The sequence below is a fragment of the Magnolia sinica genome, chromosome 17 (assembly GCF_029962835.1).
Source record: "Magnolia sinica isolate HGM2019 chromosome 17, MsV1, whole genome shotgun sequence".
In the NCBI taxonomy this organism is placed as follows: Eukaryota; Viridiplantae; Streptophyta; class Magnoliopsida; order Magnoliales; family Magnoliaceae; genus Magnolia; species Magnolia sinica.
This window is the reverse complement of record NC_080589.1, coordinates 6,473,773-6,501,298: the sequence shown is the minus strand read 5'-3', so window position 1 is coordinate 6,501,298 and position 27,526 is coordinate 6,473,773. Positions and strand designations below refer to the sequence as shown.

At 42.4% G+C, this 27,526-nt stretch overlaps 3 protein-coding genes and 1 long non-coding RNA gene across 6 annotated transcripts in view; 1 reads left to right on the top strand and 3 right to left on the bottom strand.

Moving 5' to 3' along the window:
- LOC131231021 (uncharacterized) overlaps positions 1 to 27,526 on the bottom strand; it is a 104,008-nt gene that overhangs the window by 9,788 nt on the left and 66,694 nt on the right. The window contains exons 2-8 of one of the 3 annotated variants that reach the window (XR_009164165.1): positions 27,355 to 27,417; positions 24,161 to 24,208; positions 24,039 to 24,085; positions 20,347 to 20,413; positions 20,218 to 20,261; positions 16,618 to 16,675; positions 16,042 to 16,178 (exon numbers count right to left, since the gene is read on the bottom strand). Coding sequence is in view for 2 of the 3 variants with exons in the window: in XM_058227096.1 (XP_058083079.1) it covers positions 16,128 to 16,178; positions 16,618 to 16,675; positions 20,218 to 20,261; positions 20,347 to 20,413; positions 24,039 to 24,085; positions 24,161 to 24,208; positions 27,355 to 27,417 (378 nt within the window). In the remaining variant the exon portion in view is untranslated. Of the gene's footprint in view, positions 1 to 15,901; positions 16,179 to 16,617; positions 16,676 to 20,217; positions 20,262 to 20,346; positions 20,414 to 24,038; positions 24,086 to 24,160; positions 24,209 to 27,354; positions 27,418 to 27,526 lie in introns of those variants that run through there. The other 2 variants (XM_058227096.1, XM_058227097.1) reach the window with 2 other exon arrangements.
- Positions 11,339 to 12,466, bottom strand: LOC131231804 (UPF0481 protein At3g47200-like). Its single transcript, XM_058228110.1, has one exon. It carries the CDS (start codon positions 12,464 to 12,466, stop codon positions 11,339 to 11,341), a length of 1,128 nt encoding a protein of 375 aa, XP_058084093.1.
- Positions 11,786 to 27,526, bottom strand: part of LOC131231017 (UPF0481 protein At3g47200-like) — a 92,537-nt gene continuing 76,796 nt past the window's right edge. The window contains exon 2 of the mRNA XM_058227090.1: positions 11,786 to 11,851. The gene's annotated coding sequence lies outside the window, so the exon portion shown is untranslated. The remainder of the gene's footprint in view (positions 11,852 to 27,526) is intronic.
- LOC131231023 (uncharacterized) overlaps positions 20,500 to 27,526 on the top strand; it is a 67,095-nt gene continuing 60,068 nt past the window's right edge. The window contains exon 1 of the long non-coding RNA XR_009164166.1: positions 20,500 to 20,801. This is a non-coding gene — a long non-coding RNA (uncharacterized LOC131231023). The remainder of the gene's footprint in view (positions 20,802 to 27,526) is intronic.

The following is a 27,526-nucleotide window of genomic DNA, read 5'->3' as shown; positions in this document are numbered from 1 at the left end:
CTTTTCACATGACTCCTCATCGGAGTTAATTCACCAGATATAGGGAGTACGATGGTGGACAGGTATTTATAGACAATGGCATTGCTTGTAATGTTGTGGCTGTTGGTTCAGTGTGCGTCAAGATGTTTGATGAGGTGGAGCATACCTTGACTGATGTCAGGAACGTTCTTGATTTGAAGCAGAATCTGATTTCTTTTAGTGTACTTGAGGCAAAAGGATGCAGGTACACAGGTATTGATAATGCTCTTAAGATATCTAAGGGGGTACGGGTAATCATGAAAGCGCAACGACTCAGTAACATGTATAGGTTGATCGAGAGCACTTCAAAAGGTGGAGTTGCAGTTGATGTAACGGATTCCACCTCTGCACGTGTGTGGCATGTTGGGCATGGCCACATGAGCGAGCAGGGCAGGAAGGCTGAGACGCGCGGACAGGGATACAGAGCAGGTGGAGTAGCCACCTGTGAGAAGAATCACACGGCATGATCGCAGGATATCGGCGTGGTACAAGGACGACTCCAATATTGCAGGGGGTTCATCTTCTATTCTAATGGCTCTAGGTGAGCCTGGTGCTGAGAAGTGAAAGGTGACTATGGGCAATATGATGGATTCGTTGTACCAGATCGACATATGAGAGCAGGTGGAGCTTCTAATGGGCCGGAGAGTGGTTGGATATAGGTGAATCTTCAGAAGGATACAACATAGATACAGGACGAAGTTGGTAGCAAAGGGTTATGCTCAGAGAGAGGGTATCACTTCTTAAAGATATTCGCGCCAACAGTATAGCAGGTGTCTATTAGATTCGTGATTGGCGCTGATTGGCCAATGTGATCTTGAGCTGGTAGGATGGATATGGAATCTGAACTTCTGCAAGGGAAAGTAAAGAGCAGATCTACATGAAGCAACCAGAGCGGTTCGAAGTTAAAGGGGCTGAGAAAAGACTTTGTATGAGGTCGTGGTTCGACCTGTCGCCTAGGCAGTGGTTTGATTCCTTCATGGTGAGTTAGGAATTGATGACATGTAGATCGTCAATTATGACATATCTGAAATCAATGTACTAAAGACTTGGTTAAGTGGGACTTTCATGATGAAGGATCGGGGGCTAAAAAGATGGTTCTTGGCATTGAGACTGAAAGAGGAGTAGGCTTTGATAATCACAAGAGGAATACTTTGTGTGTAAATATTAATCAAGGATGTAATGAGCTAGGTAAAGCTAGAGAGCGTTCCCTACGCGTCTCTCCTTAAGTTTTCCTCAGGACATGTCATAAAACAGATGAGGAAAAACAGGATATCTCATGAGCCTTATTTGAATGCGATTGGTAGTGTATGTCATAGTCTGGAGTAGACTGGTTATTTCACAGGCTATCAGTGCTGTGAGTAAGTACCCCGACAAGCAATATTGGGTAGCGGTGAGATGGTAAGAAGACTACGGCTTTCCTTTTGAGAAGACATGAGCAAAGGTGGTTGAGCACATGGATTTTGATCTGACAAACATGCTCGCCTTGATCGTTTTTGTAGAGAAGTCCAAGTTCTGTGTAACTTCTCTGGGTTTGGCAATGGTGGAAAAGAAGGACGGAGTGTGCATAAGAAGCTATGATACAAAGATAAGAAAAGAGGGTAGCAAGATACATAATTGAGGATTGAACACTTGGTGGAGATTATTGTCAGACTTTTTTAAAGTCTTCAATGCTTGGGTCGCTTGACCGGTCGAGGGTCCACTCGACCGGTTGAGGCCTGCTCAACTCAAAGTCCAGCGAGCTCCTTATTTGGGTGTCCGAGGCACTTGACCAGTTGAGGGGATGGCTTGACCGGTCGAGGGGTCCCTCGACCAGTCGAGGACTCGGCTCAATCAGTTGAGGTTACGCAGATTTGAGGTCGGATCTTGTGCGGACTGTGGAAATCTGAGGCGATTTCGTAAGGGTGCGAAAGGGAAGTTTCCTAAACTATAAATAGGGGTCCCTAGGGCTATTCTAAGGAATTCTAAGGCTTCCTAAAGGTATTCTAAAGGGTTCTAGGGTTATCAAAGGGTGTAACAAGGGTAAGATTCGAGGTTGTTTGAATCGGGTAAGTGCTCTCTCTTTGTAATTGATGCTTTCATAGTGGAATTCTGTCACTTTGTGCCGTGATTTTTTTAAAAGGGTTTTCCACGTTAAATCTGCGTGTTCTCTTATGTTTGCTTAGTGTCATTGTATTGCTATCCTACATCCAGATCTGTGTGATTCAGCAGGCTAAAATCCCAACATATGCATAGATAGTGTTGGCCATCCATGGATTACAACAGTGTGGCCTACCTGATTCATGGAAAGACCTAACTTTTGTCTTAGGTGACCTTCATGGTGAGCCCTATTATTAACATGATACCGATGTCTTACACAAGTGGCATGTCTGTACAAGGAGGATACTGTTACCACAAGCAGTGGTACAGATCCAAGGGTCAAGTCGACCAAATAGCACGGATTGAACACCCACCCTTAAAATTTTTCTAGGACTGCTAGAAGTTTGGATAAGCTGATCATATTTGTGTACTTTTCCTTTATCTACGTCCATGTGACTTTCGTGAATAGTTGGATTGGCATCATGGTGGGCCCAAGAAAGCCCCAATGCTGGGCGTCTTTATCACTACTGCTTTCGGCGGGGTTGCATTAGCCCTTGCTTGGACCAAGTCCAACCAGGAGGGAGAAAATCGGATGCGGATTGCATCCTTGGAGGGGCAGGAATTGGTCTTGGCAAGGGCTCAGCGAGTAGGGCTGTACTTCGAGCTCAGTCGAGTCGAGGTGGGCCAAGCTTGGCTTGACTTTGCCATGTTCGGCTTTGAGCTTACCATTGGAACTTGGCTTGTTTGCCAAAACTTTTGAGTCAAGCTCGAGGTGAGCTGGTGGATCGAGATGAGGTGAGCTTACCTCGAGTCTAGTCAAGTCTGCTTCCAACCCGACCTAAGCTGTACCCGACCCAACCCATACCCGATTCAACCCAGCCACCCAACCCAACTGACCCAACCTGCACCCAACCCAACTGTTTTGCATTATGTGAAAATTTAAACATGCCCTTTACGTGTTGGAGAAAATGTCGCATAGGCTCAAACTCGGCTCGAACTGTTGACTGAACCAAGCCAAGCTAGCTAGTTAGACTTGAGGACTGAGCAAAGCCGAGTTTGAGCTAGGGTTAGCTACTGGTCAAGCCAAGTTGACCTGGGCCAAGCTCGACTTGGTTCGACTCATGTACAGCTATACGACTGGCCATTGGCGATAATATTGCATATGGACAAGGCTTTCGATGGATCCCGGATCCACTAAGGTTAGTAAATCCCTGACTGGGGGGCTCACCATAAGGTAGCTCCCTTGTATCATGCCATCCATCGTGTTGGGAGAAGAAATCCATTCTCAACCACACACACAACAATATCAAAATTAAAAGAAAGTAAAAAAAAAAAAAGACAAACTATAATATAACGATTTATATGGTTACCTTTCAATACATCTATATAATAACACCAATTTACTATGCTCAAAGGCAAAAAATGAAGAAGCGATTCTCAATATAATAACAACTACTACAAAATATATATATTTTAACCCAAATGAACTAGGGTTCATATAAAATTTCACGTGAAATTATGAAATTTCCCTTTGGGTGAGCTGAGCTCGACCCACAAAAGTGATGGATGAATGAGCAAAACACCTCTGATGGCCAAGTTCCACGGATCCTAACAAGGTCCTACTTGAAGACTAATCATAGGCAATCTCCTGATGAGAATGGTGAATTTATAAAAACCTATGCCAATGTATAGAACTCAATGTGAATTTCCCTCTGGTCTTCAAAGACCAATAGAAACTAAGACAGTTTCTCTTTGATAATCACATTGGTCAAAATATCCAATTTTCAAGAAAATTTTAAGACATGATATAAAAGATGAAGTAAATCAAAATCTTAGGTGGACCACACCACAAGAAATTGTGATGGTTGAAAACCCACCTTAAAAAAACTTATTAGGCGTGAGCAGAATGTTTATTTGCCATCCGCCCGTTGATAACATATCAAAGATCTGGATGAGAGGACCACACAAACACAGCTTGATCCAAAACTTATGTGGCACACAAAAGTTTTTAATGGTCAATCACCACGGTTTTGGTGTGGTGTGCATGCTCCGCCTGAAATTTGGATCTACTTCATTTGGGATCGTGCTATATATAAAATGATCTGTCAAGACAAATGGACATCATGGATGTAAGGCACATACATCATGGTGGGCCTCAAAGTCAAGGATCCACCCACCATGGTGGATCCGGGAATCCACCCGCACCCCTTACAACTTTGCTAGAGGCCACAGCAGTTATAATTTTAGCTCTCATACACACAAGGCAGGGGAGCCATGCATGGGGGCCAAAGGTACATTTAGTACGTTCGTGTCCTTCATCATCACCACACATGGGGGGCCAAAGTGACATGTGTTATGCTTTGATGGCATCGGTACTGATATTCATTGACCCAGTGGGCCACCAGGAGAATGAAACCCATGTTTAAAATTAGGCCAACCAATGGGGGCCCACCACATAAATATTTCTGATTTCCCTGGGGATGGTTCTAGACACATGGCCCATTTGTCGTGTGTGTGGTGGAGATGCAGGAACTACTGTACCATGGTGACAGGACTATTAATGGGCCAGGCCTTTGCACTGGACCTAATTTTAAACGGGTCAGGCCAAGCCACCAGTTGATGTCCGAGCCTGGCCCACTTACAACCTGGGCCCAGCAATCTAATAGAGCTAACTTGGGACACATGGTGTTGCGGTATGCATAGATAAAGTAGCAATGCTTGGTTATTTATCACCTGTGCATCTGGTGGGCCACCAGATCAACGGCTTTGATCAGCCAAAGGCCAGCCCAATTTGTTCCTAAGCTCCGGACACACGCCCAATCCATCCTAAAGCGAGCTAATCGGTGGTGACATCCGGCCATCTGGCTCACTTCCAACCCACACCAAAATAATACCTACCAATCATAGTGCGCTCCGGTGGTACTCTATAATGGGCCCCACGTGGCGTGTAGACCACATCCAACCTGCCCAAAAGGTGCGTCCCACCATGATGTGTACGAATGTCAAAACTCATGCAATCCAAGAGTTGTACCCCACCGTCAAAGTGTGGGGCCCAAAAATCTTGCTAGTCCAGTAATTAGGTGGGCCCTAAGTGTGGTTTTTGGTCTGTTTTATTTTGGATTCATTGTTAGATGTCTTCAATCTTATTGAGATGAAGGGACCCTTGATGTCATTGAGAGACTGCTTAATTTAAGTTATCGAGAAAATTCAAAAAAAAATTCAGTTGCTTGCTGGATAATTTTGCAGTTGCTTCTTGATGCCATCGATGGTGTCTTCCATGTCATTGGCTGGTCTTTGGTAGCTATCGATGCCATCAAAGGTCCCATCGACAACACGCGTAGAACTGCATAAGTGCGCAATTTGTTTCTAATTCGGTTATAATAGTCTATATATCAGGTGTAATCGGGATTAGGGTACTCCAAGTGAATTTTAATATGTTCCTAAGGTATTCCCGAACAAAGCTAAGGTTTTAGGAAATAATTATAGGGTTATTTAGATCAGTAAGTCCATCCCATCTCTTATAATATCATTTTCATAGTAAATTGCTTAACGCGTTGTGTGTAAGAAGTTTTTTAAAAGGTAAAACTCATGTGTCCTCTATGTGTTTTGTTTGATTTGATTTTGCACTGTTTGATTGAATTTGTATTTGCTTTTGCAAATCTCATCATTTATTTCCCACTCCTTTGGGCTGGATTTTATTTTCCTAGCCTCTCATGGGAGAACATAAAATCAAGGCATATTTGCTGCTCTTGAAACTTCAACTAAGACCTTTGGCTATAATACTAAATCAAACAACCACTTAATGTTAAAGCAGGTGACCATGTTAAATCAATACTTTCTCTCAAAGCTTAAGGCATATAGAGATGGCGTATCAATGTATATGAAGGGACTTTAACAATTGGTAGTCATGATAGGCGACTCGTCTGAGTCATATGCAACTGATCTGAGTCAATTTGAACGTGATAGGGATCAGTACAGTTGACTGAACCTGGACGAGTGGGGATGAGTTACCATATTTAAAAGAAAATGAAGATTTATATTCTACAGTAATGTTTTTCACACACAAGTAGCGAAACACAAATGAGAAAAATTTTCACACACAAGTAGCGAAACACAAATGAGAAAAATCAAAATAATCTAAACCATTAAAACATAATGATCAAGAACTAGACCCGCGGTCCGTAATGAGGAAAGACGGTGAAGAACGTTTGGGTGATGGTGAGCAGGAGGGCAATGAAAGCCGCGATCAAAGAAATGACAGACCATGGATTGGTGAAATAATCGTGCTTCAAGCTCGCCCACCACATGTTCCATTTGTCCTCGCAATGTTTTTGCAGTTCGTCTTCTACACCCCAAAGATAGCTTCTACCGTATTAATAAAATAAAACCCTATTGAGCTTGTGGAATAGATTGACCACATCATCATCGCTTCCCCCAAAATTAAATATGATCCCATTGCGATTGAGCAGCGCCACATCCTTGTGTTGGTGTGAGCTGTTCTGGCAGGAGCTGTTCTGATTAGGCGTGAGCTGTTTGATTGAAGATATACAGGGACAAAAATCCTTTAATTATAGGGTCAGATTCCATTTAGGCGCAATCTCTGTATAACCATATATGGTCCCTTGTAACGTTGTTAAATAGGCTGTTTTTCTTTGTAAAGATACACAGAATATATACAGAATTTGAAATATACAAAAAGTTGTCATGGTATCAAAGCCTTTCATTCTAATCTGACCCACCGATCGCTTCTGCTTCAATGGCCGACGCAGATTCACCAACCCCTGCCATACTAGCCGAGTTGACTACAAAGATGACGGAGGTTCTGACCAAAGTCTCCGTTTCGACCACAACCACAGACGCCGCTGTTGCACCGATCGGCATCAAGTTAGACGGCACCAACTATGCCCTCTGGTCCCAGGTCGTTGAGATGTACATCTCCGGCAAAGACAAACTGGGATATATCAATGGCGACCTCCCTCAACCTTCTCCGACCGACCAGACATTTCGACAATGGCGCACAAACAACGCTGTTGTAAAAGGATGGCTCATTAATTTTATGCATTCCTCCCTCATAAGTAACTTCATTCGTTTCCCTACTGCCAAGTTAGTCTGGGATGTCATTGTCACCACGTATTTCGATGGCAGTGATGCCTCTCAACTCTACGACCTCCGGCGATGTGTAACAAGGCTCATGCAAGGTGGCGGCTCCCTGGAAAAATTTTATAATGAATTTCAGGGCCTCTAGCGTGAGATAGATTTCCGCCGCCCCAATTCGATGGAGTGTCCCTTGGATATCAAGCACTACAACACGTTGCTTCAGGAAGATCGTGTTTATGTGTTTCTGGATGGGCTCGATGACCACCTCGATAACATCCGCAGTGATGTTCTGCAGATGCAACCGTTACCCACGGTAGAACAGGCCTATGCTCACGTCCGCAAAGAAGCAGTTCGTCAAGCTGTGATGACAGCGGGAGATTCCAATGGGTCCTCGGGTGTTTTTTTGGCATCAAAGGCTGGAAAAAATAACATACCAGTAGGGATGCCTACCACTAGTTTCCTTTCCTTAAAGCAAGTGACAAACTCTAAGCCAAAGGTCATGGGGGACGGAGCTAAATGCTCTCATTGCGGAAATGGCAAGCATACCTGTGAAACTTGTTTCAAACTTCACGGGTACCCTGACTGGTGGCATGAACTCCAAGCCCGAAAGCGTCGTGATGGAAACGATGGAGGTCAAGGGAAGGCTGCAGTAGTTACGGCAGAACCAGAGCTCTCTTTTATTCCTGTTAACTCTTCAAGCTCCACCACAGGTAGTGTTCTTTTTTGTTCCCGTAGCTATGGTGATGGGAGCACTTGGATACTGGATTCTGGAGCTACAGATCACATGACGTTTGACGCCAAGGATTTTTCCCAACATTCCCCACCACGGCGCACTAGCATTGCCAATGCTAATGGGGTTATTTTCTTGGTTACAGGGGCTGGCACTGTAAAGTTGTCACCAGCTCTATCATTGTCTATCACTTTACTTGTGCCCTCCCTTTCTCACAAATTACTATCTGTAAGTCAAGTTACCAAAGACCTGAATTGTTTGGTGCTAATTTACCCTACCTTTTGTCTTCTTCAGGATATTCTCACCAAGGAGATCATTGAGCGTGGTACTAGGAGGGGGGGCTATATTACATGGATGACTTCGGTGTAGGCCGAGCATTTCATGTACACCATCAAAGGGACCAGAAAATACAACAGATTTTGCTTTGGCACCGTCGGTTGGGTCATCCATCATTTGGATATTTGAAGCATTTGTTACCTGATTTATTTTCGGGATTGTCAATTTCAGACTTTACATGTGATACTTGCATTTTAGCTAAAAGTCATCGAGTTACATATCCATTGAGTATGAATAAAAGTGATATTCATTTCGCTCTAATTCACTCTGATATGTGGGGTCCTTCCCCAAAACCCTGTATGTCTGGTGTATGGTGGTTTGTGATATTCGTTGATGACTGCACTAGAATGACTTAGCTTTACTTACTAAAAAATAAAGATGAGGTCTTTAGCATTTTCCAAGCTTCCATTCCATGGTTCGAACTCAATTTTCTGCTAAAATTCGAATTCTGCGGTCGGATAATGGTGGCGAATACATGAACACTCGATTTCAAGATTATTTTCGACACCATGGTCTGCTTCACGAGACATCTTGCCCTCAAACCCCTCAGCAGAATGGTGTCGCTGAGCGGAAAAATTGCCATATTCTCGAAACTGCTCGTGCCCTTCTATTAGGAGCTCATGTGCCCAGCACTCATTGGCCGGATGCGGTTACCACAGCGGTTCATCTCATCAACCGAATGCCTACCAAAATTCTCGCTTTCAAGACCCCTCTACAGGTCTTGTCGACAGTCGTTCACTTACCTACGGTGTTGATGCTTCCACCAAAAGTCTTTGGCTGCGTTGCTTTTGTTCATCTTCCCAAGAACCAACGCACGAAACTCGATCCCTGTGCCATTCGTTGTCTGTTCTTGGGATATGCTGTAAATCAAAAGGGGTATCGCTGCTATGCTCCCTCCACCCGGCGTACCTATGTGACGATGGATGTCACATTTCTGGAATCTGATATGTTTTTTTCTCCCGCCGCCTCCAATTCTTCCCTTCAAGGGGAGACCAATGGTGAAGAGATGAATTGGCTACTCAATCACACTACTGGAGGATCTTCAGTTCCTTCTCAACTAGCCCTTGAGGAACCAAATACTGCAATTGAACCAACGACATCGTCTCCTGCAAGTACTGAGCCAACGACATCTTCGAAAATTGAAGACGAAATGACAACCCCCCACTCTCCTGTATCCAACAACCCATCTCCTGAGAATATCGCTGAGGTAAGCACTCCACCCATATCTCAGATTTCTAACAATGTGGATACTCCAGTTGGCTATGAGCTCCCTTTCAGGCACAATCATGGAAATCCACCTAATAGATACTCTCCAGAAGTCAAGGAACGGAGGTCGAGGTATCCAATTGCCAACTATGTATCTACAGAGAAACTATCTGAACCTCTCAAGATCTTCGCAAATGAACTTTCCTTATGCCATATTCCTACTAGTGTTGATGAAGCTCTGCAAGATCCTAGGTGGATTCAAGCCATGAAGGAAGAGATGGAAGCATTACTGAAGAATGAAACATGGATTCTCATGCCTCTAACCGAAGGACAAAAAACAGTGGGATGCAAGTGGGTATTCTCCATCAAATACAAAGCCAATAGATCCGTGGAGCGATACAAGGTGAGACTAGTGGCGAAAGGCTATACACAGACGTACGGTGTGGACTATCAAGAGATGTTCTCACCAGTTGCCAAGTTAAATACTGTCAGAGTTCTACTGTCCTTAGCAGCAAACCTCGATTGGCCATTACACCAATTCGACGTGAAAAATGCTTTTCTCCATGGTGACCTCGAAGAAGAAATATACATGGATATTCCTCCAGGATATGTAGCGACCTCTGAGACCAAAGTTGTATGCAAATTACAACGGACGTTATACGGACTAAAGCAATCTCCTCGGGCATGGTTCGGACGGTTGAGCTTGGCAATGAAGAAATATGGTTTTCATCAGAGCAATTCAGACCATACGCTCTTTCTAAAGCATCGACAGGGAAAGATCACAGCGTTAATAGTCTATGTGGATGATATGATTATTACGGGAGATGATTCAGAAGAAATATCAAAGCTACAGAAGCAGTTGGCAACAGAATTTGAGATGAAAGTTTGAGAGGACTCAAATACTTTCTAGAAATCGAAGTCGCTAGATCCAATCAAGGGATATTCTTGTCCCAACAGAAATATGTCCTTGACCTATTGTCTGAAGTTGGATTGTTGGAGTGTAAGCCTGCGAATACACCAATGATCCAGAATCACAAACTCGGAGAGTACCCAAATCCAATACCAACTGACAAAGGAAGATATCAAAGATTGGTTGGTAAGCTGATTTATCTCTCTCATACTCGACCCGATATTGCTTATGCAGTAAGTGTTGTTAGTCAGTTCATGCATTGCCCAAGTGAAGATCATATGAAGGCAGTGGTTCAAATCCTCCGATACTTAAAGTCCTCTCCTGGAAAGGGACTTATGTTTTTTAAGAATAATCACTTAAGAGTCGAAGGCTATAATGATGCTGGTTGAGCAGGGAATGTCATAGATAGAAAGTCCACCTCAGGTTACTTCACCTTTGTTGGAGGAAATCTCGTGACTTGGAGGAGTAAAAAACAGAAGGTAGTGGCATTATCAAGTGCTGAAGCTGAGTTTCGTGGAATGGCTAAGGGTCTTTGTGAGCTTTTTTGGCTTCGAAGGCTTTTGACAGAGATTGGTTTTGCTCCGGATTGTGAGATGAATCTCTTTTGTGATAACAAAGCAGCTATAGAGATCTCTCATAATCCTGTCCAGCATGATCGAACCAAGCATGTGGAGGTGGATCGACATTTTATCAAACAAAACCTTGAAGCAAAGATAATCCAGTTTCCTTTTGTTAAGTCCGAAGACCAATTGACAGATATACTAACAAAAGCAGTGTGCAGCAAGGACTTCCACAGCTCACTTGACAAGTTGGGCCTCAGAAACCTATACGCACTAACTTGAGGGGGAGTGTTGGCGTGAGCTGTTCTGGTGTGAGCTGCTCTAGTAGGAGCTGTTCTGATTAGGCGTGAGCTGTTTGATTGAAGATATACAGGGACAAAAATCCCTTAATTATAGGATCAGATTCTATTTAGGCGCAATCTCTGTATAACCATATATGATCCCTTGTAACGTTGTTAAATAGGCTGTTTTTCTTTGTAAAGATACACAGAATATATACAGAATTTGAAATATACAAAAAGCTGTTACCTTGGACGTATTGAGAAGGAAAGTCATGAAAAAAAGGTAAGTCATGAAAACGTGGATTTTTGGTTGTAGGCAGCATTGTTCGAATGCTGCGAGGTTCCGAAAGATAGTCTCGCTGTTGTAATGTATCAACAAGGGCGGGATTTCCAACACCCCGTAGCTAAATTTCACGTTCAAGATGGTATTCGATTTCTCAATATTCTTCTTGAACTTGACCCCCGCAAGTTGGAGGTCAGTCGCGCAAGGGAACTTCTGCAGCGGTTTCGGTTTCAGTTTCGGTTTAGTAATAGGCAACGTGGACTCATTTGAACATGGGAGGAAGATGATGAGTAGATTCTTCAAGTACTTGTTGAGGACGGATTTGATTTTAGGATTGCACGAAAGGTTGGGCTCCTCCTTGCTATTAGTTGGGGTTGGTAACAAATGCGAGTGGCACAAATGGAGCAGATGATAGTTGGAATTATCTTTGATCTCGATTTTCTTATTCTTAGGAATGAATGGATCGAAGAAACGAAGGGCCTTCTTCTCGAGTAAATGTGGTACGTTCACTGGACAAGCCATTATGAAAATACGCTGCAGAACGAAGAAAGGAATTTGATTTTCAAGGAGGAGCATATCATACTTTATAAGGGACGCCATCTCAATCGAATCAAGTATCGGGTCTTCGAACTCTTCATGATGGCGAAAGAAATCCATTGCAGAAAGAGAAACGAGGTCCTCGTTTTGCTCGAGCTCGTTCTCTTTTTGCTCGAGCTCCTCTTTTTGCTCGAGCTCCTTCAGTATATTGTCGATCGTATTAGTGAACCTGAGAAAGGACTCGACAATGAAGCAAGCATCAAGCACCATCATTTTCACAAACTCTTTGCCCACTTGGAGACCGATATTGTCGGAGTAGCAACTTCTCGCTTTATCCTCCATTCCCTCCATCGCCTTGATGTAGTCCTCCAAATGATGTTGGGGATTGCGGGAGATGAACGAACGTAGGTACAGCCATTTGTGCTCTTCCATTCCTTGTAGGCTTTTATTGGCGCCGTTATGGTATGGGCCGATTGACACGATCTGAGGCTCATAGGCAGCCTCGTTTCCTTGCCGGATTCTTTGTGGGACTTAATTTGTAGATGGTGGGGTGCGAATCTCCACGTCTGAGCTTGGAAACGGATGTGGTGATCGATTCCATCATGGAATGGGCTAGTTTGGTCGACGTGTTCGCTTCCTCTTTTATTCCATGCGTATCGTCCATCATCAACAATGCGGCTATAGGCCTTAACGATTAGGAATACACTGATTTTAGTCCTCGCTGCCGTTGGACATTTCTCATCACCTCATATCCTATTTTAAAGGCGTTTGGATTTCCCTTGACTCGGATTCCGTACTGCACCTTCCTTCCAGTACCTAGCAGTGACTCCGTGGAGCCCACCGTGATGTATGTGTTTTATCCATGCCATCCGTCCATTTTTTTTTCCATGTCATTTTAGGATATGAATATGAACCCCAAAACGTGGAAGATTCAAGGCTCAAGTGGAAAACATAGTGGGGATTGAACGCCCACATTTAAAAACTTCCTAGGAGCCACAGAAGTTTTAAACAAGCTGATATTGGAATTTTCCTTCTTCCAGGTCCATGTACAGGCTGCTGGATGTCATATAAAGATGACGGTACATCCCAAGAGCGTTTAAACGCTGGCACCATTATCACCACTTTGCAAATAAACATCACGGTGGGTCCCAAGAACATTTAAACGGTGGCATCATTATCGTCACTGCTTCTTGTGGTGTGGTCCACTTGAGCATGACCTGCCTCCTTTTTGGGATTGTGCTATAAAATGATCTGTCAAATTGGATGAATGGCACGGATAAAATACATACATAACCATGGGCCTCACAGAGCACCTACCGAGACCAAGTCTTGCCCCTCCCAAGATGCAATCCGCATCCGATTTTCTCCCTGTCCAAGCAAGGGCTCTATACTAATGCAACCCCACCAAAAGCAGCAGTGACAAAGACGCCCAACATTGGGGCTTTCTTGAGCCCACCGTCATGTTTATTCGCCATCCAACTGTTCATGAAGGTCACATGGACGTGGATAAATGGAAATCATACAATGTATGATCACCTTATCCAAACTTCCGCCAGTCCTAGGAAAATTTTAAAGGTAGGCATTCAATCCGTGCTATTTGGTCCGCTTGACCCTTGGATCTGTACCACTGCTTGTGGTTAGGGCTGTACAAGAACCAAGTTAGCTCAATTAGCTCACTAGACTCAACTCGAAAAAGCTCGATTCAACTCAGTTTGAAACTGAGTTCGAGCCGAGTCGAGCTGATTTTTTTAGCTTGAAAAAATTTCAAACTTTCAAGTTTGCCCGAGCTCGACTCGACTCGGATCAAACCCAGCTCGAATCGAACTCAGATCGAACCAGTTCGGTGACTTAGTTACTTTGATATTGATGTTGCTCACCAAGTATTTGATGAAATGACTCAACGAAGTATGGCCGGTGGCAAGGAAGGTATGTGTATGAAACAAATACCCCTTTTTTCTTGATTTTTATGTTGCTTAGAAGGTGCTTGATGAAATACATATAAAACTACTGCTGTTGTTTTACATTTGGTGAGATTTTGAAGGTGCGGTCTATGTGTTTGTGAAAATGCGTGTTTGTGAAAATGCTACACAAGCGAACTTGGCTCGATCTTGACTCGAACTCGGCTCGAACTGGCCCGAGCTGCTGACCGAGCCAAGTTGAGCTGGCCAGTCAGGCTCGAGGAGCGAGCCAAGCCGAGTTCGAGCTGGGGTCAGCAAGTGGGTGAGCCGAGTCCAGCTGTGCCCAGCTTGACTTAGTTCAACTATTGTACACCTCTACTCGTGGTACAGTATCCTCTTTTTCCAGACATGCCACTTGTGTACGACACCACTTGAATCACGGTTCATCCAGATTTTTTGGTCATGGACATAAATTAAAATTATCTATATAATGGTTGGATTGGATCTTAAATACACATCATGATGGAGCTCACAAAAATAAAGGTTGAGTGTCCCCATGAGAGCTGTTTCACATCACGGTTGCCATCTCGAGGAGAGAGGAGATTAGGTGAGACCCTGCCCTCACCCAAGACAGTGTGGCCCATACCGTAGTGCCCTCCTTGATGTGCATATTCTGTATTCGCTCTCTTTATTGATTTTTTTTAAAACATATTATCCCAAAAATGAATGAATACAATTATCAGGTGGACCATACCATTGGAAACAACTGTGATTGAATATTAATTGGCCACAAAAGTTTTGGATCAAGCTGATATTTGTTGCTTCCCTTCATCTAGGGCTACATGACCTTATCATCAGATTGGTTTGAAAATAAACACTACAGAAACATTAATGTGCACCCTAAAAAGTTTGCAATTACCACTGTTTCCTAGAATATGGGCCTCAATCCAAATGGTTAAGATCATTGGTTGTGGGAGAATATTTTGGACCATAGCTCAACTGTGAGGATTAGCCCATGCAAAAATCAGCACCATCTACTCATCAGGTGGGCCACACCATAGAAAACAATGTTTAGCCATTTATAAATACCAAAACATAAAGAGTTTTCAACTCGATGGGTGGATATGGCTGATTTTTGCACAAGGTGTTCGATGTTGGAATCTGTTGGGTGGACACTGGACAGTAGCTTACAGTATTAGTGGTTGGACTTGAGACCCTCCAACTTAAATGTTCCTAATGCATCTGTTAATCAAGTGGGTCACACATGCACAGAAACACACATTTGGAAGAACGACACAAACAATCTACCCTCAAGATGGAATGGCATATTGATAGGCCTGATTTTTGGGCCCATAACTAAATGTCATCAACACAAAACATGAGGTGCATTTTCAACCGTTCATAGCAGGTAACTTCCAACCTATAATGTGCGTGGGACATTTGGAAGTTATTAACTGGGCAGACTTATCAGCCAAGCATTTCTCATACATGTTAGCAACGTCCCCAAAACTCTTAAATGACACATGGGATGACCCATTATCAGATTTAAACCATCCATTCATTCATACAAAGGGCCTAAGCATCTGATCAATAGCATGGAAAATTGATGGTCAAGATTAAGCAGAGATAAAATAGGTCCAAACATCATCTTGAAACATCTATTTGATAGTTCTCACTTTGTATTAGTTATGATTCCAAAGTGCTTGGTTGAATGATTCTAACCATACGATTTATAATCTTGATTTATGGCTAATAAAAAATGGACAGTTGTAACAAACTGGATACATTCAAAGGGTTAGGATCATATGATCAGTGTGATTCTTGCACCATGGCTTGCTCCCGATGGTACTATTGAACAAACCGTGTCCCGACGGATGCTTAGGCATCCCACATGTCATTCACATTAGAGTTTTATTAACAGGATGGGCCGTTGGATTCGTGGGTCCGCTCCCTCTTACCTGGCCCTGAATTCCCAAAATGGCCCCACTAATGATAAAATAAATAAATAAATTTCTCTTCTATCCATTACAACATTAGATGAATTTGACCTCATGTAGCAGTAGGTGATTTTCGGCCATTTTTAGTGTTTGAAAACTCTACATCAAAGACATTGATTGCATTTCAATGAAAATTTTACAGTCGGGCCAAGTACAAAATCAGTTCCTAAAATTATCGAAATGACCATGATGTAGATCTTACCAAAGGCGATTCTCGATGACAACAGAAACAATGCCTTTCAGCGTCTCCTGCAAAGACACATGATCATGCTCCTGAGCATCTTTAGGCATCATAACCATTCCTAAGAAGATTAGCATGTACTTCAAATGAGGATTGCTAGTAGCATTTGCACCGCATCATGACATGTGGTGTGCATCTACAACATCCGAATAATTCATCTAGCCTAGCAGGCCCCATCATGGATGGACCATAGTCCTAAATCCATTCCGGTTAGATGATCCTAACCATTTGATCGTAGAAGTTTTGAGAGAAGGATCAGTTGAAAATAGACAAATGGTTCCCATTCATTCTACTACTTGGGATCATCTGATCAGTGTGAATTTTTGGTTATGGCCCAATATGAGGTACCCCACCAGATGAGCTTCAGGATGTCATATGTGTATGTTTGTGCCACATGTCCTCGTGGAGCACAAGTGATGCTAGTGTTTCTCACTATAGAGATGTTACCAGAGAGTGGTCCTTGAGACCGAGAGAGAGCACCAACGGCCTAGATGAACCACAGCTACTGCAACACCAAAACAAAGCATGTAAATTAGCAGAACCCAGCTAGTTTGAGGTATCTAAATGAGCAAACATGCCATCTTTGGAAATAAAGGCAGATTCTCTAGGCTCATCTTTTTCTAGGAAGGATCATGTGGGTGGTATGGTAACTTTTGCCGTCTACCAAAATTTCAATCCTCCAATTCAGCCTTCTCCACCATGGATCAATACTCGACCGAGTCGGATGTGACTTGTCCAAGTCAACTCGACTCGGTTGAGTCTATAGAGAATGCTAGTGTATTGTATTTATTATGTGTCCTTTTAGTGTAAGTGCATGTGCATACTTCCCTATTCCCCTGCAGTGTACTATATGCTTTTTCATAATAAAATATTATGTGTTAGGGCATGCAAGCCCTAACACATCATCTCTCCCAAACTCTCCTCCTCCTCCTCTCTCAATATTCTCATCTCTTCTTCACATTATCCTCATCAAATCTTTTTCTACTTGGTATCAGAGCAAGTTCAAGGCATTCCGCATCCAATAGGTTGAGAGGCGACACGTCACCTTGCTGACGTCAGCGTTGTACGGACGCATGGGCTCTGTTTGAGCTAAAAGTTTAGGGGTTTGATAGATCTTGATTTTAGAAGATTTGTCATGATTTTTTCAGAATTTATTGGACCTCATTTCATGGTATTTTGGGCGAAATAGAGAAATTCGAAAATCGGTTCCAGATTCCGTTTTTCTTCGATCTACCTCAAATCGGTAAGCTTTTCTTCGGTTTCTTTACTCAAGATGAACCGAAATCTTCCTCTCAAGCTATCCATGGTGGATTTTTTTACTTAAGATCAATGTTTGAGAGGTTTTTAACCTCAAATGGGCGTGCGGCTGGGCCGTTTTTCACTCGGTCAGGCCCTATTTGACTGCGTTTCATGGTATTTTGGATGATTGATATTTGTTTGAGGTTTATCTCTTGTTATGTTGAAGGATTGAGTGAGATAGAGTTGTTTGAATCAATCTTTCTTAGCATAGGGGGTCTCTTGGCATAGGTTTATTTCTCTTGGACTCTATTATGGCTGACAAAGGGCCCTCATCTCTTGGCATAGGGTCTCTTGAATCTAACCCCTTGCAGATTACCTCCATTAAGTTGAATGGTGACAACTATCTTCAATGGGCACAATCTGTAAAAGTATTTTTAGGAGCCCGTGACAAGTTGTCGTATATTTTGGATGATTCCCCAAGCTCTACAGATGTTACCTACAAGTCTTGGACAAAGGAGAATTATCAAGTTATTGCATGGTTGTTGAATAGCATGGATTCCTCGATTAGCCACTCAGTGATGTTTTTATCCTCGGCTAAAGGCATTTGGGATACGCTTCATGATATGTTTTCGGAATCTCAGAATTTTTCACGGGTATTCCAGCTTATTCAAGAAATTGGTCGGTTTCAACAAAACTCTAGATCCTTAAAAGACTACTATTCGATGCTTCGGAGTATGTAGGATGAGTTAGATATGTATCAGCCTCTTCCTTCCAAATGTAAAGAGGATCATGAACATGCTCATAAGCAACGGGATGATACTCGTATCATGCAGTTCTTCGCTGGGTTGAGTTCTGATTATCTTCACGTTCGCGATCAGGTTGTTATGCAGGATCCTCTTCCCCCATTGACGACAGTCTATGCCATGTGTCAGCGTGCTATGATTTCTACTCTTCCTTCTCATTCATTTGTGCCACCCGAGCGTTCGGCACATCTTGTTGGCGATCAGTCCTCCCTTGGTCTTCGAGTATCATCCTTGAGCTCAGGGCGCATTTCTGGTTTTGGTGGTCGTGGTAGAGGCCGCAATCTAGATCGCAGTCGCGGCGGCCGTAGTCTTCATGGTCGTGGTAGACGTGGATGAGGACATGATGGTTCCCGCATTTGTTCACATTGCAGTGGAACTAATCACACTATTGATTATTACTGGCAGCTACATGGTCGTCCTACTTATACCGCTGCTTCTGTTGCTTCCACTGTTGCTTCTGAGACCCAGTCTTCCACCCCGACAGCTGAGCAGTCTACTTCAGGGGAGTCTCTTATTATTTCTCGGGCGGCATATGATGCCCTTATGCGGCTTTACATTCGGGATATTCCTGAGCCTTCTCACGCAGCTTCGGCCCAGTCAGGTACCGCCCTTCTTGCGTCATCCTCTCTTACCTCCTGGGTCATTGACTCTGGAGCTTCCTCCCATATGACTGGTAAGTTGCAATTGTTTTCTTCTTATTCTTCTTCTTCTCCCACTCAGTATGTCACAGTCGCAGATGGAACTCAATCTCCCATCTCTGGGATTGGTTCCATCCCTCTCTCTTCTTCCTTGTCTTTGTCTTCCGTATTGCATGTGCCTCGTTTTCCATTAAACTTATTGTCTATTAGCTCTCTTACTAAATCACTCAATTGTTCCATCACCTTCTTTCCTTCTTATTGTTTGTTTCAAGACCTACAGACGAAGAGAGTGATTGGTGGGGGGCATGAGCGAGGAGGCGTTTATCTTCTCGATGATACACCTGTTGCCGCTTCTAGTACCCTTTCTCTAGATCAATAGTCCATGACTCGGTGGCATTGCCGCTTAGGCCACCCATCCATTGCTAAATTGAGACTTTTGTTTCCCTCCTTACCTGTCACTAAACCATTATGCTGTGATATTTGTGAATTGTCTAAACATCATCGTGCTACGTTTCCTCCTAGCTCTTCTGGGAGGAAATCTCAACATTTTCTTCTGGTTCACTCGGATGTTTGGGTACCAGCTCCGGTTACCTCGACTTTTGGATTTAGATATTTTGTTACCTTTATTGATGATTATTCCCGCATGACTTGGATTTATCTTTTGAAATCTAAAAGTGAAGTGTTTGATGCGTTTAAAGTGTTTTATCATGAAGTGTGCACTCAATTTCATTGTTCCATCAAATCCCTCCATTCTGATAATGGGGGAGAATACATGTCTACTGCTTTTTTGTCCTTCTTGCAGGAACGTGGTATTTTATTTAGGACATCATGTGCTCGCACTCCTCAACAAAATGGTATTGCAGAACGAAAGAATCGTCATCTTCTTGAAGTTGCTTGCACCCTTCTACTTGGTATACATCTACCCAAACATTTTTGGGGTGATGCACTTTTAACTGCTAGTGTATTGTATTTATTGTGTGTCCTTTTAGTGTAAGTGCATGTGCACACTTCCCTATTCCCCTGCAGTGTACTATATGCTTTTTCATAATAAAATATTATGTGTTAGGGCATGCAAGCCTAACACATCATCTCTCCCAAACTCTCCTCCTCCTCCTCTCTCAATATTCTCATCTCTTCTTCACATTATCCTCATCAAATCTTTTTCTACTGAGTCAGCTCCAGTTCAGCACCAGGAGTCGAACTGAAAATAGAGGTGACTCAGCCCAACTCTTCTGAATCACCCCTTGACACAGATGAATCACAACTTCACTCGGAACTGAATGAGGCAGTCTTGAGTCCTGGAGTCTTAAAACCTTGCTCTCCACCATATGGAATTTATTTAAATAAAATCAAGTGCAAAAGTGTACCTTATGTGCTCGATCAGTTGGCGTGCACATGCTACCAGCATCGGCTGCAAGCACCATGATTTTACAAGTATCAGGATTTTTTGTCCCCAAAAACAAGAAAATACAACAGCAGATATGTGGTCGCAGTACCTCATCTCGTTTACCAAATATAACTGACACATTGAAAGTTGGATTGACTGACATGCCTTCTTCCTTCCTAGCACATGAAAACGGTAAGTTCACATTCAAATGAGTTTAATGGAATTGTTTGAGGAGTTGACGAGGACTCTAGAGGAAAGGAATTATAGATTTTGATGAGACATGATTCCGAACATCAAGGACTGTGATTTTTATCATTACTAACTCCTTGATCTGATAGGACCTGCAATGGATGAAGGATGACCAGGAATTCTTCCGGATTGTGAGTTCCCAACCCTTCATTCACAGGCTAGCTCATAGACAGTTAAGGCGAAGACGAAACAACAGTCCAAACTCAATGACAAAAAAGAAAAAAGAAAAAAGAAAAAAAGAACTATAGCAGTTATGGAGTCGGATACTTGTAACATGGTCATACTTGTAAGTAGTTACCAATCTTTGGTGTGATTGTCTCCTGAGAATTTGCATTTTAAGGATCTGCCGAACCGGATCCTTGTTATACTTGACACCCATATGCATACTCGGCTGACATAGGAAAATAGTCCAACAATCAAAGGCTCAATAATTTTCCAGGCTGCCTGAGATATTTTTAGGAATCATCTATCCGCTGCAGGGCCTATCAGATCAAAGGTTTGAATCACTGCACCATGGTCCCAAACGTACAAAATCATTTATTCATAGGCCGGTTTGGAATGGGATTGAATTCCGTAGAAAATGTTAGCTTTTCTGTAAAAATGTTGGGAACCAAAAAAAAAAAAAGGAAAAAAAGAGGAAGGGTAAAATGTTCAATGTCAAAAGAAAATAAGAGGTACTACAACAAAATCATAACCCAATGGACATTAGTCAAAAAGAATTCTGAGGTGTGGGAACTCCCAGTTTATCGAGATATTGGATGGAGATGGTGGAAAGTGAAGAATGAAAGAGCATCGTGGCCATCAAGTGGAAGATGAACTGAGCCAGAGCATCTCAGCCATCGAGTAGAAGATGCACCCGGTCAGATATCAGCGAGATTTACCACTTTGTATTACTAACGATTCCGAAGTGCTGGGTTTAATGATTCTAACCATGTGATTTATGGCTCGTAAAAAATGGACAGTTGTAACAAACTGGCCCCATTCGATGTGTTAGGATCATATGATCAGTGTGATTCTTGCCCCATGGCTTGCTCCCAATGGTACTATTGAACAAACAGTCCCGTCTGATGCTTAGGCATGTCACTCACACACATACAAAATCCATATTTTATGATCTCTGCACATTAGGGTTTTATTACCGGAATGGGCTAGTGGATTTGTGGGTCACCTCCCTCTTACCTGGCCGTCAATTCCCAAATGGCCCCACCAATGATCAAATAAATAAATTTCTCTTCTATGTATTACAACATTAGATGAATTTGACCTCATGTAGTAGCTGGTGATTTTCAGCCACTTAGTGTTTGAAATCCAGGCCCACCTGGTAATGGAGACGTATTGAGCTATGAATAAGGGGGAGATGAACTTGATCCTATTTGGGCAAGTGGGATCGGGTAACTAAAATGATGTGGAAGCTCGGGCTCCTATTGAAGATCGGAGGATCTTTGCTGACTTTTTTTTTATATACTTCGGTAAAAGGACTCCTACAATATATTCAGGTTCAATTGATTCTGAACCATGGAGATCATCTTCGTGAAAAACAAGATTGGCAACTTCCTGTCAAGAATAGGTGCTTTGCATTGCTATGTATTACAAAAAGGCCAATGACGTAGTGGACGCCCTTGCAGAAGAGGGGAGAGTCAAAATGGTCGCTTTATATGGCAAATCTTTTTGTTGCCCATGATGCATGTATTTTCCTTTTTATAAGGGAAAAAAAACATCATTCATAAAAACTAGGGGTATGCGATGTGCAATGTACATGGAGGGATAGTAGGGAAGAAAAGGTAAAGGAGAGAGGCAGAGGGAAAAGCTGCAGCTACACGCTATGGGGGAAGGGCGGTTTTCAACAGTGGGTGACCCAACCCCACCTTTTCCAGAGCAACGCCTGCTTGAGTTTTAGATCTACCTCACTTTCAGGCCAACATCCTAAAATGAGGTAGCACAATAGATGGATGGGGTGGATTTCATATAGCCACCATAATGGGCACAATACAACCTTTGTTGCACAGCTCCCTAATAGTACCGTTGGGGTGAGCGACACGTAAAGAAGAAGAGAGTAGGCTACTCGCATGGAAGGATTTGTAGGTAAAATCTAGGCCATTTAAAGGCATAGAGAGGGTGAAATCTAAAATATACGATGGACATCAAACATATTTTTCAGTTCCCAAAATAGTTCCAACTTTGTTTAAAATGTCTTCCTATAGCCTATCAATATTCAAAGTTCTCTACCTTAGTAAAACTATTTGCAATGGTCCAAAAGCTAGCTGAATTATATATAGCGCAGATAACTAACCCGCTCCTAATCTCCAATTAAATTGGTCAAGGTAAACTCAAAATCTCTCCAGCATTAAGCGCACACATGTCATTCCATAGGCACCTCTAATACATTGCGAAGCATTCCAACCGGGCACATATAATGGGCATCAGGTGGGCCCAACCTCATAGACGGGCTCACTGAAAACAGCTGGGTCCATTCATCAAACTAGATATATGAAAATAATTAAATGTTTGAACACTGAATAAAGTTGCAACTACTCCACATTCAACATGGATGTTTGGCCATCCTAATGAGTGCACTGAGCTGACTATCGTTAGGGGTGTACACGAACCGAGCTAGCTCGGTCAGCTCGCTCGACTCAACTCGAAAAAGGTCGATTCGACTCGGTTCGAAGCTGAGTTCGAGCCAAGTCAAGCTGATTTTTTTAGCTCGAAAATGAGTTCGAGCCGAGTTCGAGCAGGCCCTAGCTCGACTCGACTCGGATCGAATCCAGCTCGAATCGAACTCGGATCGAACCAGTTCGGTGACTCGGTTACTTTGCCATTGATGTTGCTCACCAACTGTTTGATAAAATGACTCAACAAAATGTGGCTGGTGGCAAGGAAGGTATGTACATGAAACAAATACCCTTTTTCTCTTTGTTTTTCTTGGTTTTTATGTTGCTTAGAAGGTGTTTGATAAAATACCTGTAAAACCATTGCTTCTGTTTGTTAAATAGTGAGATTTTGAAGTTGCAGTTCAGGTGTTTGTGGAAATGCCTCAATGGCGAACTTGGCTCAATCTTGACTCGAACTCGGCCCAAGCTGGCCTGAGCTGCTGATCGAACCAAGCCGAGCTGGCCAGTCAGGCTCGAGCACCAAGCCGAGCCGAGTTCAAGCTGAGGTCAGCCAGTGGCCAGGCTGGGGCCAGCTCGACTCGGTTCGACTCGATGTACACCCCTAACTATCATACTAGGTCATCAACACAATGCAACCCATCTGACACACAGCTCCGATGTCCACCACATTTGCCAGGTTGATATGTGCTGACACATCTAGCGGCACATGTGAGATTAGAGGGGAAAAAAAGATGAAGAAAAGAAGCTGAACTGATGAAGGAAAAAAAATAGAAGCCAACTTCGTACTTCTTTGACTGTCGAATATATAAGTTGAACTGAAAAAACTGGAGTTGCAAGTAGACATAAAAAATGTTGACATGCACATTTCAGAAAAGGGGGGAGGGGAGAGAGAGAGAGAGAGAGAGAGAGAGAGAGAGAGAGAGAGAGAGAGAGAGATGACCTTGCATTTAGTATTGTTCCCATACTTCCTATCTGGGTCGCCATAACCTGGACACTCATTGAAATATAAGGAACATCTCTATCTATGCTTCCAACCTTAACAAATAGCAATGCAAAACTTACTAGAAAGTGATCATCGTAGCTGCAGAGCACTACGTCTGTTTTATTTCCCTGCAAAGCGACAGGCAAAGATCACAAATGGAACAAAGTAACATGAAAGACAAACCACATCTCCAAAATCCATGTCAATTTCAAGTTCTTCTTGCTGATTGAAACAAAGGCGTTTCCTAGTCTTCTTGATTTCATGATAAGTATTATAAAACGCATGGGATTTTTCTTCAGGTCTGTACTCATGTAGTTGACAAAATAAAAACCCAATCCATCAATCACATTTCCATCTACCACGTGCATCTCCTGTTTCTTAGAGAGGATTTATATAATGCACGAAAAAAAAATGTTATTGTTGTTTTTTTTTTTTATTTGATCTAACCCACAAGGGGTATAGGACAGGCCCAACTTTTGCAGCACTATGAGCATGGGCTGTGCCCAATCCCCCATATGATACTCCTAGCCATTAGATTGATGGCTTTCTAATGGAAATATACAGGCAATAGCCCACATTTAATGGAGAAACTGTTGGATTATTAGGATCATATTAAGGGAAGATCTTTGGGGTATCTCCCATACACAATGTGGCCCATTATATGAAGGATTTGGATCACTAAACAGATTTGATATTTCCGCTCTGCGAAGATGGGTTTCTCCTAGATTTGCCAACAAACACATACACCTAAGCATCTGCACAAATTAGATATGTAGTTGAAGAAATCTAAACCCAACACATCAATCAATCTCCATCAACCGCATAGAGGAATGCAGTATTTAAACCTATTGTCCTTGAGTTGCATGCACCCATTTTCCTCTTTTGGAATTGAAATAGCAAATAAGCTGAACTATTTCAATCCCAAGAATGGAAAAATGAGTGTGTGCAAATCAGAAGGGATGGGTGTAGATGTCAGTTCCTTTTCTAAAAATGGTTCTCACAAATCCATATGAGAATTTGTACAAAAAAATAAGCCATGGATACACATCAAATAGGTCTACGGTGCTGTTCATCTTTAGGAATCCATATGAGAACATGCAGATATGACCCATGGACACATCAAATATATTCATCTTTAGAAATTGATGTAAGTAGAGTAGCAGATAACCCAAGGAAATCATGAGATGCTTCAAAGTTGTTTCGGGCCTTAAAGTGAATATCCATAAAAGTAAAGTTTTTGCCATCAGGTTGGCTCCTGAGGAAATTGAAAGACTAGCTGGGGTGTTTTGGTGCAAGGCTGGAAGTCTTCCATTTTTGTATTTGGGGTCTTTCTTTGTGTATAGAGAAGCCAACTAAGCATTTAAGGGAAAAGGTGGTGGAGAAAATTGAGAGGAAACTCTCAAGATGGAAGGGTAGGTATTTGTCACTTGGATGAAGGATAATGCTCATCAAAGCAGCCATGTCGAATATGCCATTGTATTTCATGTCTATCTTCCAATGTCTGACCCATGTACTTAGCAGATTAAACAAGATTCGGAAAATAAACACGAATTTCATCTTATGAAATGGGGCATATGTGCATGCATCCCAATAAGGTGGCACCGGCATTAGGGACTTGAAAGCAATGAATCTTGCATTACTAGAGAAATGGTTGTGGAGATCTGGGGTGAGGAAGAATCTTTGGAAACATTGCTTGCAAATATGGGTGGAAGTAAGAGGCTAGATTAGTAAATCTTCCTCTATGTACAAAGAGCATTGGAGGATTGGATTGCATTTTTTGAATCATCGATCACTTCAAGAAGGAAATAGTGTTTATGGTGCGTAATGGATCTTGTGTTCAATAATGGGAGGATCCTCGGTGTGGTGACTCTCCTCTTTGTTTGGCTTTCCCAGGTTGGCTAGTGTTGTTGCCAAGAGGGAGATGGATATCTCCCAATTTTTCAAGATCATGGGAGATCGAGTGGTTTGGTCTCATCCTTGTCATGGAATCTTAATTGAGGATGAGATGGAGGACGAGATGAGACTTATTGAGAGGTTGCAAAGCAGGGGTTCATTTGCTGCAGATACAGACAGTGACATGGAGGCTAGAGAGGTTGGGATTTTTCCTATCAAGTGTTTCTACGCTTCGCTGTGCTCTTCATCCGGCAAGGCTTCTGGTGATCTGACTAAGTTCATTCCTAAAGTCACAACATTTGTGTGGTTAGTGGGCAAAATAAAGTGCTTACAGATGATAATTATGAAAGGGATACAAGGTCATTCCTAATGCATGTATCATGTGATAATTCTGTCCCTCCTAAGATTGCTTCTTTTGGATGGTTGGTTGGTAAGAAGAAGATTCTCCCGGTTGATAATCTGAGAAAAAGGGGGATGATTATAGTTAATGTTTGTCTTTGTTGCATGTTGGATGAAGAATCAGTTGACCATCTTCTCATTCACTGTCCTTTTATCAACCGTATTCGATCACAATTCTTAACTCGGTTCAGAATCAACTGGTGCCTCCCTGGTTCGGTGGGTCAACAACTAAAAGTGTGGCATGGGGTCAGTTTAGGCAAGTAGAGGACTCGGTTATGGAGAATGGCTATTCTTGTAGTTTGGTGGTCCATTTGGGAAGAAAGAAATGAGAGATGCTTTAAGGATGTCTAAAATTTTGCTGATAGCTAGTAAGGCTAAACGTCTAATGATAGAATGGGCTACTCATGTAGACTGCCTTAAGGGCTGTGATTTCCTTTTTCTTGGAGTTTAGTTGGGTCTGCTTTCTCAGCAGCCTTTCTATCCTTTTTCTGTATTTTTTTTTTCCTTTAATACAATTATTGTGATCTTTCAAAAAAAAAAAAAAAAAGCATGCATCATGTGTCTCAGGGATGCCGACTTAGTGCCACTTATTTATACATTGTAAGCAGTGTGGGAAAGCTCCTGGAATTAATTCAGCAGCACTGTTGAAGCTTTTAGAAAGGTCAAAGGAGATGTGGTCTCTTGGGCTTGGTCTTAAGCAGTTTACCGGCTGCCCTATAGAGTCTTTTTCTTGGTTTTGTGTTATATCTTTGTAATTTTTGGGGCATTAATCCCTCATCTTCGCCTTTTTCTCTTCTTTAAATTAAATTCATGAAATCTCAAAAAAAAAAAAAAAAAAGAGTTTGGGTGCAAATAAAGAAGGCAATAAGTACTGGCTCTCCTCGTATTTCTCTACCTTTACTTTTTAAATTTTGCATGATTATGTGAAATTTTGAGATAAATACAATAAAATTGAAAACGAAAATATAAAAGAACAAAATACCTTAATATCCACAGAGAGATTTTTGTGACGGACTGGAAAATCAGTTGGTTGATCCATTTCAACCTGCGTATTTTAAAGAAGATCAGAAAATAATAAAAACCGAAAAAAGAGAATGAAAGGAAAGGCTTAGAATTTCTAATAAGGCGACGATGCGGAAGAACCAGAATACTGT

What these genes read in the sequence shown, in the direction of transcription:
- LOC131231804 (XM_058228110.1), bottom strand. Translation starts at nt 12,466, where the DNA reads ATGGAAGAGCACAAATGGCTGTACCTACGTTCGTTCATCTCCCGCAAT.